At 43.7% G+C, this 13,559-nt stretch overlaps 1 protein-coding gene across 3 annotated transcripts in view; it reads left to right on the plus strand.

The window, feature by feature from the left end:
* Window positions 1–13,559, plus strand: part of Creb5 (cAMP responsive element binding protein 5) — a 403,859-nt gene that overhangs the window by 157,626 nt on the left and 232,674 nt on the right. For all 3 annotated transcript variants that reach the window (XM_031381940.1, XM_031381941.1, XM_031381939.1), the window contains one exon: window positions 6,267–6,439. In XM_031381940.1, the coding sequence (XP_031237800.1) occupies window positions 6,267–6,439 (173 nt within the window). The remainder of the gene's footprint in view (window positions 1–6,266; window positions 6,440–13,559) is intronic.

Consider the following 13,559-nt stretch of genomic DNA (forward strand, 5'->3'; position numbering starts at 1 on the left):
GAGGGATGGAGGGAGGGAGAGAGAGAGAGAGAGAGAAGAGAGAGAGAGAGAGAGAGAGAGTGAGAAAGAGAGAGAGAAAATAGAGAAAATGCACCTACATACCTACATGGATGGATGACTCTGGTGCCTTTCCCAATTTATGATTCTTCTATACTATACCCTCATCTGCAGAACAGCCTACCCTCTTAACAAGACTGCCACCAAATACTGGCCTAGCCATTGATAGCACCAAAGAAAAACTCATGACTACCCCTCCCAAGGCCCAATACCATCTAGAGGCATAGAACTTGTTATTCTGAGAACGTCATAGCCACATTTTGGATGCACTTCATTGAATATTTAGCTCTGGGAAGTTCTGGAAGTCTTCATAACTTCCCCGGGCATCATTAAAATGCAGACAACTCCAAGATTGCACAACTTGGCTTGTAAATGCGCATCAGGATGACCCTGGATCTTTATGAAGAAACTTGTAAAGTCTCCACACCTGGGCAGTTGGATAGAATGTAGATTTGAAGATAGCATTCTGGAATCTTGTGGGAATCTTCTTTGGTTGGACTGTGCATGCTAACCTTTACTTTCATTTGTGGTCCACTCCCCTTCATTCTTCATTACCACACCCTGAAATTATAGTTATTTTTTTAAGAACACGGATGTACATTCTTGTACACTAAGTTGTTTTTTTGCATATTGTGCTCCAAGCCCGTGCATGCAGAAAGACAATTACCACTCTACCTCAAGCTCCCTGAGCTTGCAATCAAGACTCATTACTTCCCTGGTTCTCATCCCATTCACATCCTAAATGCCTCAGAACAGCAATGAATTGAAAGCAATGCATTTCAGGGCAAGAACTGAGGACAATGTCAAGAGAAGGCTGAGAGATGTTAGTCATAGAGGATGAAGTTTTGTAAAGACTGTTTATAGTCTATGGAGCTTCCAGTTTTGATGGCTAAGAGACAGTACCTTTCTTTCCATTTGGCAGAATTTTGTAACTTTTAGGCCAGCCTGGTCTACAGAGTGAGTTCCAGGACAGCCAGGGCTATACAGAGAAACCCTGTCTCAAAACAAAACAAAACAAAACAAAAAAAAGTTCACTTCCGCAAAAGCTTATGGTTGTAGATTAAAAGAAAAATTAGTTTGTAAGCCAATGAATCACAGTCCCAAATGTCTCTTTTGGATATTTGATGACTCATAAGATGTAGCAGAAGAGACTTGTGGAGTGCCAGAGCTGGAGAGTTGATAGACTATGTGATTCTTGGCTCCCCTACCCCTGTATAATGTTGAGACTATTGAGCAGGGGAGTTACTGAGTGATTTATCTAGGTTACATGACACCAATGCAGGTAGGGGGAGAATAGCATGGGAGAAACCTAACTCTCAGACCAGTACAATTTTAAAAGTAGTACCTGATCATTCAAACATGTGACCCATATATAACCCATGCCTTTGCCATGGAAGAGATCTGGAAGTCATCTTGCACTATTTCCTTCCCAATGCAAGCATCCTGTTGTGGATACCCCTGACCACAGATGACGGCCATTTGTCCTGGCTTACTCTAGACCCAGGCAGCTGGTTATTTATAAGAGTTTACTTTGGATATTTCTACATACTAATAAAACTATTCTGACATAAGGTCAAATTTCTATTTTTTAAGTATTGACCCATAATACTTATGGTGGCCAGAAATCAGTGGCACCATAGGTTATGGTAACTTTTATTCTCTTTCTTAAAATATAGGCAATGTTGGCCACCTTGTAGGAACACCATGACGACTACAGATGTGCTTTATAAAGCATCTACCATAGTGTCTGCTTTAACATAGACACGCGAGTTGTACTTATTATTGACTTCTTAGCATCATGATTGCATGTCCTTCACTTATGTCCTCTGGAGGGATGCAGACTCTGTCTAATCCTGCAAATATTTGAAAGCATTTAGCATGACCCTCTAGGTCTTCCCCTCTTCAGACTAAATATTCCCTGGTTCCTGGGCCATTCTCCATGCAGTGCATTTTGAATGCATTCATTACTCTCTTTCCCTCCTATTTGTCAATTTCTCCCTTAAAATGTGGTGGCCAAATGTGGTCAGCCCAACGTACCTTACAGTGGAATAATTACTTCCCCTGATCAGGATGTTTCACTTCTAAAACAACCTAGATTTATGTTAGCATTTTTGGAAGCCAGATCACACAGTTGGCTCAAGGAAAACGTGATTCTGCTTTCCAGAACATTAGCTGTGTCTCCCAACTTTGTGTCAACTGCAGATTTGACAAGCATGATTTTTATATCTTCATCCAAACTGTTGATAAAGTTGTTGAACAAGAAAGGCTAAAGGCTGAACTTAATTCAAGGCACACACCTCTGATCTTTGTGAACTGACATCCATCCGTGCTGTCTGTTTGGTGACATTCTTTCACTAGTTTCAAATATACCCAATCATACTATCAAAAATAAATCAGCAAGATAACTTACTCCTTGTGTTTTTTAAATTGGATGTTGACTTTATCTGGATGCAAAATGCTATTCTTTTATCAAAACGACAGATTTTGAATGCATAATGGGGATAATGTGAACTCAGAAAATAATTTCATGTTTGAATTCCTATAGAATGCTGAAAGAAAATGGTTACCTCCATGTGTGAAATGAGGGTGCTGTTACCAGATTACTTATTTTTCCAAAGTGTTAAAATCACTCTCTCTGTCCAAGGGAAGTCAGCATGCATGCAGAATGTGTGTGTGTGAGAGAGAGGGGGGGGGGAATTATGAAAACATGAAAATATAATTCATAAGTCATTTTGTACGACTTCAGAGAGAAACAGAGCTCTTTCAAAATTATTGGGAACGATGTAATAAGAGGGATTTATCCTCAGATAATAATTACTTTCTCTATAATAATTCTCAGAAACGACTCTTAAGCTTTGGCATGTTGGGCTGAAACTTCATTCTCTAATTTAACATGCCTTGCTTTCAAATAAAAAAGAAGTGAACCAAGTTTCCTGTGTTGCTTCCTGAGCCTGCTTTTCCCTGGTTTACATGGCAGACATAAAGAAGATTGTTGGTCATTTGTAACAAAGACCAGACACTAACCACTGAGCATCCTTGGGTTTCTTTGGGTACTTTCAAAGGTTTTTCTTCCCATTCTTCTGTCTTAGTTCTGACCTTCTTTGGTGCTTCAGCCTGTACCTGAGAACATGTTCTTTAACATCTAAAACTCTATTGCCCTTAACTTGCTTTCAGATTTCAAGGTGAGCAGGTGAGGTGCCAGTACTCTCAAAGGCCAGGGAATAAAGGCAGAAGGCTTCACAGTGTGACTAGCCTAGGAATACTGTTCTGTGTGTCATTGACTCCTCTGCAGTCACCACACATCCATCTAGGATGTGATGATAGAGTCCCAGTGGAGAGCAAAACCAGATTTAGATCTACTCAGTGTGATTGCAGATGAGGGAAGAAATAGATAATATTCATACAATCAAGAACAAGTATAATCTCATGAAAACTCCTGTAGAGGAAATGGTTCCCATCATTAGAGAGGTGTGGAGATTTCCCGTAGAATGGATAGTCTGAGAGGTGAAGGATGGAGTTAGAACCTAAAAGCATTGGCATCCAAACAAAACAAAACAATATTGCAGGATCCAACACGGAGTGAGATCAGAGTGCAGGCAGGAGGATTCCAGAAAGGTCGGATGGGGTACTAAGAACCAGATCGAAGAAGGGAGTAGATGAACTATTTGGTTGGGAGGGTCCCATAGCAGCTGGAGATGTTATAAGCAGTGCTGTTGGCATCTTTCAAAGCAAAGAAGCCATGCAGTGACTGAGTTATACATTCAGTGTAGTGCATGGGAAGGAGGAGGGGAAGAGCCACGCGAGAGTGAAGAAGGTCTCCTAGTATAAGAAGTGCAGTATTTCCTGCACTATGTGTTAAATGATGGTGATAACATGTAAGGTACTGGGGCTGGCTACACCCATCACATGACACCTTTCACGGGTACAAGAGATGTTCTCAACCTTACTAATGCTGTGATCCTTTAATACAGTTCCTCATGTTGTAATGAATTTCAACCCTAAAATTATATTTGCTCCTTCATGGCTGTAATTGTGCTACTGTTATGAACTGCGATGTGAATATCTGATATGCAGGATATCTGACAGGCAACCCCAAAGAGGTCATGACCAATAGATAGAGAACCCATCTCTGCTTGACAGGAAAGGAGGTGACAATGGTTAGGTATGGGCAGGTGGAACAAAGCATGGAGATAAAGAAGGAGGAGGGATGCTTGGGCTAAACTGGTTGGACTTGAAACTGCATCTGGGGATGACAGAAAAGAAGTGACCTCGGAAACTTAAGGAGACGTCTTGCATTTTATGTCCTCCTCTGTGCTTATAAAGGTGTGATTCTAAACATCAAATTGTACAGCTTTAGTGGTACACACTGGAAACAGCATAATAACAAGAATCTCAAAAACAGAGTCAGAATTCTTCTAGGCTTTGGACAGAGTGTTGAAATATAGGTGACTATAAGAAATATGGAAAAATCAGTATCTTTGAGGAGATGAGCAATACAGAAGATAACCCGCACTGTGGTCTAGTCCTGGGTGTGTAAGGATGCTTAAGTTCCCTTTTAAGAGGAACAACACATGTTTATTTTCCTCATTATTCTGGTGACTTTCAAAGCTTTAGATCCTATAAAAGAAAATGCAGCAACCCTCCACACGCACGGCCACCTGCCTCTACACACCATTTCCTTCCTTCTCCATTTGCCTAGCCACAGAATTTCCTCATGCCAGAAAATCCTTCCAGTGTGCAAGGGAGCTTTGGGGTCATATGCATATATATTTGAGCCTTTGGGACCCTGTGATGACATAGTCAAGTCTCAGTCTAAGCCAGGTGCCCACTTTCCATCTGGACTCCTTACAAATTGTGTGGTCAGGGCTCAGAAGTCAGAAACCCGTGAAAGGTGTCATGTGATGGGTGTAGCCAGCCCCAGTACCTTACATGTTATCACCATCATTTAACACATAGTGCAGGAAATACTGCACTTCGCAGAAGAAATTCAAAGGGCCACTTCATGATCTCCTTTGATTTCTTTTTCCCCTTGGTAACACCAAAGTGTGGACAGATATATACTTTTTTTCCTCAAGTGAATTGCAAGTGACACTCTTTATTTCTTTCCCTCAATCTTCAACCTATTGTTCAATTGACCTCTGGAAGTCCCCTGCCCTTCTAGGCTGACTGACATGGTGCCTGCCTGCACAGGGGTATGCTGCAGACTCTTGCCTGTGCCTTTATGGCCCTGCACTTTCTCTTCCTTTGCCAGGTTCTGACGTGGTCACATGTCAGCCCTCATACCTTTGTTCAGTCCTCTTCAGCCTTGGTGTGCATTCCACATCTTGTTGTCCCACTGGCTTGCTTTTCTACCTAGTATACTTTTTAACACATTTTTATTTTAGCTTATTTCAAAAACTATGGCTTCCATCAGAATCATCAACAATCCATGCATGGCAGTACTCTGCTGTGTGGCTCAGGTACTGCTTCTCTAGTTCATCTGGGCAATCACATTTGTTGAAGGGCTACTCTGCTTCATGTACCAGCATCCCACAGGCTAGAGGACAAGGTCACTGTTCTATATTCCAGTGTTCCATGTGGTTGCCAGAGGGTGATTTTGTGAAGACACAGACATATATTGTGTTATTCTTGACACTGGACCTCCAGGGCTCTGATTTGATCTATTAGAACCATCATATTTTAGAACCTACCATTAGAACCTACACATTTTACAGCTTGTTCAGCACCATGATTATAATCTAGAAAAGTATAAAATTCTTTGAAAAGAAGGTAGGTGGTTATAGTGTTGTAGAACTGAAAGCAAGGAAATTGACCTGGTATGATGCATACACAGAAAAAGATGGATGAAATCCACAAGATCACAGCATCCTCTACCACTATTTTCTGGTGCAGTGTGCCTCACCCCGTCAGATGAGGTATACAATACCCCTTCTTGCCTTCCACCAAATGAGCCTTCCCTCAGGATGGCTGGTGGCAGTATGCTTAGCAAATGTCAAGGCATTTCCAGGCAGGTTTTACTCTTTGGGTAAGCATTTTGTACCTCCTCTGAACTGTTTCAGGTATAGCAAGACCAATGAACCCATGCCTTGCTAGAAGCTTAACTCTGTTTAGGCAACACTATCAGATTTCCAGCTTTGTGCCTTGGAGGCCTGAGGAGTAGATGAAACATTGGTTCCTTCTGACCTTTCTCCTCTGTCTTCTCTGGGCAGAATATCTCCATGCATAATACAGTTGGTGGAACCATGACGGGGCCTGGAGCTCACCAGCTAGGCAGCACACGGATGCCCAACCATGACACCAGTGTTGTGATTCAGCAAGCTATGCCTTCACCCCAGTCCAGCTCGGTCATCACACAAGCTCCCTCCACCAACCGCCAGATCGGGTAAGAAGACTTCCTCTTTGTCTGTGGGAGAGATCAGGGAACCTTTTGTATATTCTCCCTGGTTTTGGTACTTGGATTCGTTGTTTTTCCTGTCTGATATGATGCTGTCAAGAGGCCGGAGTGATGCTTTGGGTGAGAGAAGGCGCCTCCATTTGCTTGGAGCTATTTTGATCCTAGATGTGGAGGGGAAAAGCTATTCATTATATGACCTTATTTCTTCAAATAAGATGTGTGGATGGCAGATAAAAATAGTGGTGTTATGCAGACTGCTTAGGACAAATGTTTGTGGACAACACAGGGAAGTTTTGCTAGCCCAGGCTCCTCCTTGCAGTGTGACCCCATCCACAAACCCCTTCCTAGGAGTTTTGCAGCTTCTTGGCTGGGCAACCTGTATATTCCACAATTGCCTTTCTTTTTGGTCTTTCCTCCCTACCTTTCTTTGTTGTTATTTCTTTCTCATCAGCCCTTCTTGGCCTCATCTTTGGCCCATACTTGTAAGCAGGGCCCTTTCCTCTCATTTATGGAATAAGGCAATATTGAGACCTTGAGGGAAACTGGTAGAAGTATCTTGACATATATATCATGCACTGGAAATTGTCCTCACTTCTTTACATCATATGACTGGTCCAGCCCCTTGCTGCAGAGTGTGGTCTGACCAACAGCAATGTGGGCATTATTCAACAGCTTCTGAGAAATGCAGAATCTCTAACCTCCCCACTTCCTTATCTCCAGAATGAGGATGGAGTTTATTCTTTACCATCTCTAAAGAGAGGCACTGATTTTTTAAAGAGGACACTGCTGGGCACTGACAATTGGCTGTCCCTGAAACCAGAAGGGGAACTTGCTGTAGTCTGCGCACGCATCCGAATGCAGTCTGAATTCTCAGGTGGCTCCTAGCTGTGGTGACTTAAAACAAAATTTAGATGCTTCCTTACATCTTTTTCCTCGTGTCTTTTCCCATTGGACAACAGCGGGCACAGGACAAAGCCTTGGCTTACTCCTTGAGTGTTCTAGAATAGGGAACTGTGTCTCAGACTTCTCTCTTAGGTGTCTCAGAGGGACACCTAATGACATAAGAGCCGTAGGTTATGATTGTCTTCTCTTTGTCACTGGCCTGGCTGTTGGCTCACTCAAAGCACAGACAGTGAGGGTGGATGTCCAGGTTCTTGCTTTTGCTTTAAAAAGTGTGTATCCTTCTAGGCAAGTACCCCTCTCTATTAATGGTTTCTTCTCAAGCAACTTGGGAAGCAAGTATTGCCACTGTCTCTAAATCACAATGTCCTTGGAGGGTAATGTGGCATCATTAAAGATGGTGGCTGCATCTCGGGGGACTCCTTTTCTCTTGGGCCCTGGCTGCTGGCAGACAATTCACAGCTGGACCGGCTAATTATAATTATTTTATTTTTCTTTCAAGGGGGGGAAAAGCATAAAATGTGCTAGAGTTTACTAGCAGTTTTACAGCATTCTTTCCCCCCTGCAGCCCTCGCCTGCCCCTTGTACCCTTGCCCACAACCCTCTCTGAGGCCCTTAGTGTTCCCCATTGTTAACGCAGCACTGGGTTTTATGAAGCAATCCTTTTAAGGCTAGCACTAAATTTTAAGATGGGTGTTGACTCTGTCAATAATTTACCCAGCTGGCCCCAGACTGTAGATTTTGGGTGACATTTGAAGGCTGTGTCACTCTGCCATTCTTTCTGCTTCTTGGGGGCGTTGTGTGTATCTCCTGATGTGTTCTAGGAGATAATTGTTACTTTTAGGATTCTGTCTCGTTGCCCAGCTTGAGGGAGACTATTTCTTTTCTCCAGATCCTTCCCTGTCGTGCTTACTCTGTTTATTCAAAACCCCCACATCCTGTCACTCCTGGGCTTCTTCTCCATGTGATCCATCCAAAGCCTTGCCCAGATGATCAGCAAGACCCAACCCTGCCCTTCTCACCAGTGGATTGAGTATGGAACCCTAGGTGGTAACATTTGGGGATGGTTGGCTCTTTTATTTCCCTCAGCAAAGAGGAAATGAGTGCTCATTTTAAAATATGAGTTCCCCCAGGAGATGTCTGCAAATGAGCATTTGAAATTGCAGATAGCTTTTTAAAATTTCATGTGTGTGTGTGTGTGTGTGTGTGTATGTGTGTGTGATGCACAGCATACACATGCACATGCATGTGCACATGCATGAGCATAGAGAACCATATTGTAGTAATATTCTGATTTTTATCACAACCTCAAATATTTAAGTGTCAAAATCTGGCCAAGCCACCTGCAAATGTTTGTCATGGCCATTGGCCAACAAAAACAGCACACAGCAATGAAAGTCTTCATTCAGGCTCAGTGCTGAAGCTGCATCCAGCCAGAGAGACTGGGACCCACCTGTGCCCACTCACAACACCCTTGTGCTGTGGGCAGCGGGTGTGTTCACAACTGGAACTTTGTAGGAGACAGGACTGCCTGCTTCCTCTCCCTGTCTTTTCTTCCCTTTCACTGGGGCTTAGAATCTGCAGCCAACTCTCTTTCTTGCTCTCTCCCCTCTCCCCATCTTCCCTCTTTCCCTTCTCTCCCTACTCCTTCCCTCCCTCCCTCTCTTCCCCCACCCCTTTTTCATGCTGTAAAGCTTAAGCTTAGAGGCTTGGCATAAAGGTCTGCAAAATGGAAGTGATGCCAGTTATCAGTGAAGCCTTCCACAGCAAAGGGCACATGTCCTTGTAGGCATCTAATTTTCATACTTGGGGTGAGGGGGAAGACACTGAGACAAAACAGACCAAAATGAGTGTAAATATAAAAACCCGAAGAAATATTGAGTATGGACAAACAGCAAATTCAGCTTCTATTCTATTATATGGAGACCCCTGCTATGCCCTTTGCTCAATTCTGTAAAAGTAGTGCTATTATCTCAATAGAAGCTGGAGGGAAGTATAAATATCCCAAATTGCACTTGGGCGGTTAGGCAGGCTAGAAAAACACACGGCTCTGGCGAATGTGGGAGGCATCTCCAAACCAGTGACTGCTTGTGCTCAGTAAAACTGGCAGATGCCCTGTCAGGAAGAGTGTCTTTGGCTGATTGATGGGGGTGTTTTAGGAGATAAGTTTCCCAGATGGGGTTAAAAAAAATGAGCTATGGGTTGTGGAGAGACAAGAGAGACAGAAAACAAGCTTGTGTTAACTAGAGATGAAATCGATTTAGCCTTGAACCAACTATGTGGCACATTCCAAACAGTATCTCTACCCCAGTCGTTTTTATTAGATATCATATAACACGCTCATTAATTCAGGATCAAGTCAGCAAAGCCTGGGAAAGATGGCACATGAGCAGGTAATGGCAATATAAATCCCACGCGCCTCTCAGTGTCTCTCTTAACATGAGGCATTTCTCGAGGAGCCTGTGGTTAGAGGAGAAGCTAGATAGTGATCCTAATAGAGCCAAGCGTTCTTAGAGAAGTCTGTTTCCCTTTATGAGGTGCTGGGTGACACATGCGCAGTCCTTCTGCGGGAGGGCAATGCAGATAACGAGGACAAGGAGGTCTTCAACAACGATCTACAGTAGAGGGCTCTGATAGATTCCTGGAGGCAGTGGTGACCTATTGACCTACTCTCAGGATTTTCTTTTTGCTCTTTACTTTTCTGTATATTGGGTCAATGCCTGCTCATATTTGAGGGAGGCATCACAGTAATCACTTATAATGAGATTTTTACGCATTTAGGATTAGAATATACAAATGTGAAACATTTTGGTTGCATTAATTAGCCTGCTCTACTAGGGAATCTGGCAATAAGTTTCAACAGAGCATATATATATATATATATATATATATATATATATATATATATATGCTTATATCTATATAAGCTGCTTAGGTGGTAAATCCCTCCCTGACTTCACTCAGATTCTAGTCCGTGGGGTACAAATGTCTACATCATGCATAGCGAATGAGTATTGGGTCATGATAGTTGCATGGAGCTGGGGCTAGGCAGTTGCACTTCCCGGTAATAAACAGCACAAAATGTTGGGAGATAGGCTTGTTTCCTCTATGAAGGCCCTGTTAGCGTGGAGTCTACATCTTCACACCCTGCCTATGCAGTCCCTAATGCTATAGCACGGACAATGTCTAGTGGTGGCCCCTTGGGCCTACTGAGGAAAACCAACAAAAACAAACCATTAAAAATAAACATTGAAAGTAAAGCTTAAGTGGAAAAAGCACTGCTACTTTATCCAAGGAGAACAAGGAGACCCTGCTTGTATGGGTTGCCATGGTCACTGGGAGTGCCATCAGATGGGACTATTCAGAGGCAAGGGGCTCCTAACACTATTCCTGTGGGGGAAAAGGAATAAGGAGAGGATGAGAAGTGTTGCATTCACAGACAGAGTTTAAAAATCAAGATAATATGAAATAATAATACGGCACCTTACAGTTAAAAACGTGCTTGCAAATCCTGTGTTTGATATCATTATTAAGAGTTTTCTTAAATGTCTCAACCACACTGAGTCTAGCTGTGGCTGTCACTGTCCACTGTAGACTAAAGTCAGGGACATCCTGGTATGTTCCTTCCTGTTAGAGGCAGTGGGGGTAGATTTCAGGTTGTCCTGCGACTCCAGCCCTTGGTCAGGACAACTCGAAGCTCCCTTTGAGTAATTCATACCAGAATCCATTATTTCCTGCTTTGTGTTTTGCTGAATATCACGGCTATGAGCATAGCTTTATTGTTTAAAAATTGCTAGATCTTTCACAGCCCCAAGAACATTTACGAGGGCCCTTCAGGGGGATTGCTTTCTGAGAGGGTTGACAGACTTAACCATATGGCTTCCGTTAAATCCCAGGCAGAGCCTTGAGAAATTACCTCTGACAAGGGGGCCAGCAGCCTTCCACTCACAGGGTTTTATGTGTGGAACAAAACATTAAGTACTGATACTTGAGGAAATAGAATGTTTCTGAACAGTCAAAGGTTGTAACACCACAGAGTATTATAGCCAGATGAAGGGGCAGAGCCGGAAGACATGAGCATGTGGCTCAGTGTCCCAAAGTCCAGAAAAGCAGACGCCCGCCCTCTTGTCTCCAAATCTAGCTACGGCCCCTGATACATCATGGATCATTGTGTGTTTGTGTCTCAGCTCTTCATCTGGAACACAGCAGGGCTGGTCTGCTTGGTAGAGAAAACTGTAGATCCTTCAGGGAGTTCAACTCATTGTTAGAAAAATCCTTGGTCAGGAGACTGACAGTGAGGACAAGGATGCTGGCGTGTATCTGGTGCTTATGATGTGAGAGCTCTGAGGTAGTTCTGTACACTGCTTCCTGTCATTCTCCAGTGGCTTGAGAAGTAGGCATATGCTTCAGCCCATCTCTGTTTTATTGCCCAGGAAGAAAAATCACATGTCCTAAGTCACCAGCCAGTGATGTATGGAGTTGTCTTGTTGAATTCCAAAGTATACATTGCCTCGTGCTATGGAAGACACAGGGCTGTGTCTGAAATAAGAGAATCATCTGCATGCAGGAGCTGGCTGAGGCTTAGCCTGGTCACCCTGTAAGAGTATGTGTTCATCTACCTACTGGGTGGCCAAGGGCAGACAGAGATGAGCATTTGGAGCTGACAGCAGCTGCTTCCTTCCGTTGGGAGACTCTAAGGGACAGAGACCCAAGAGTGTTTTAAGTATTTTGAAGCAGAGTGGACCCGTGTCTTGGAGACTCACTGAGTCAAACATCTCATATTCAGGAAGACTGAAGTCAGCGCACTGAAGGCTCTGACACTTGGTTGCTCTGCTCTGGACTTCCTGGCTTGCAGGGGAACCACCATCCCCTACAGTGAATTGAAGCCTGAAGCTCAGAGTCTGATTTCTGCACCTGAAAAGCAGAGGCTTGTCTCCTAAGCGTCCAGTAAAGTGTCTCCACATTTGCTCCCCTGTGGAGTCTGAAGCAGACACAGGTGAGGCTCAGCTGCAGAGAAAGTAGCCAGGGAGCACTGTTTTGTGCCTACAGTAAACTTTCACAGGCTGCTTGCTGTGTGTGAGGCCTAATGGAAAGATTTGCAGAGAAAGCAGTTTGTCAATCCCAGTGATGCTAGGTAGGAGGGGGCTCATGGGAAAGTTAAGAGCTATGTGTTCTGAGGGTATGAAGTCCAGAAAATTCACTGGCTGCCATGTAAGGGTTTATCCCAGATCTCAGTTTCCCTGGGCTATGTCTCTCCATCTACACAAGAAGGGAGTTCAAACACATAGTATAGAAAGTCATTCCCTGCTCCAAATTACTTACACAATGTCTCTCTTTCCTGTCCCAAATTTATTATGATTATTATGATTTTAGTTTGCTTTGCAGAAGCTGAGTTTGGTGAGAGTGGTAGACTCTTTGAACTCCAGGTTATGTCCATATGTCACAGAAGGAATGACCAGAATAGAGTCCAGGAACAAGTGAGAAAGGGAGGTCCACACAGTCAACAGGCCTTGTTTGGAAAGTCAGGGAGACCTGCCTCTGACTCCACTGCTGACGAGATAGCCCCATCATTTTCTCCATCTCCATGGCTCCTCATTAATTCCACAGGAAACTCTACTATATGGGAATCACTGCACACGCTTTATAGTTGAGTAAAGTGAGGCTCACTTGCCTTGCCATATCCTATAAATGAGCTGAAGCAGAGGTAGAACTGAGCCACCTCTCTACCCTTCCCCATTCCTCACCTGGGAATGGTACGACTCGCCAGAAAAATCCAAGCTGCTTTCCTAGAACCAAAGTTCATAACTAATTGAATTAGTGTTCATAACTAATTGAATTGTAAAGGTGAGATGTTTGGGCACTCCGTGCTGTGTGCATTGATGTATGGGCATTCCTCTCGGACCACATTAGTTGATTTTCTCCTGTTTTAGACAGGGGCAACTTAAAGAAGCATATTTGACAAAAATGTTAGAGTCCACTTTGTGGGGGTGGCAGTCATGGCTGCAGGAACCTGAGGCAGCTTGTCACATTGTACCTACCCACAGTCAGGAAGCAGAGAGAGGAAAACAAATGCTGATGCTCATCTCTCTCTCCATCCCTTCCTCTCTCTCTCTCCCTCCCTCCCTCCCTCCTTCTTCCTCCTCTTCTTCCTCCTCCTCCTTCTTCTTCTCCTTCTTCTTCTTCCTCTCTCTCTCTCTCTCTCTCTCTC

This window comes from Mastomys coucha, unplaced genomic scaffold (genome assembly GCF_008632895.1).
Source record: "Mastomys coucha isolate ucsf_1 unplaced genomic scaffold, UCSF_Mcou_1 pScaffold20, whole genome shotgun sequence".
Taxonomy (NCBI): domain Eukaryota; kingdom Metazoa; phylum Chordata; class Mammalia; order Rodentia; family Muridae; genus Mastomys; species Mastomys coucha.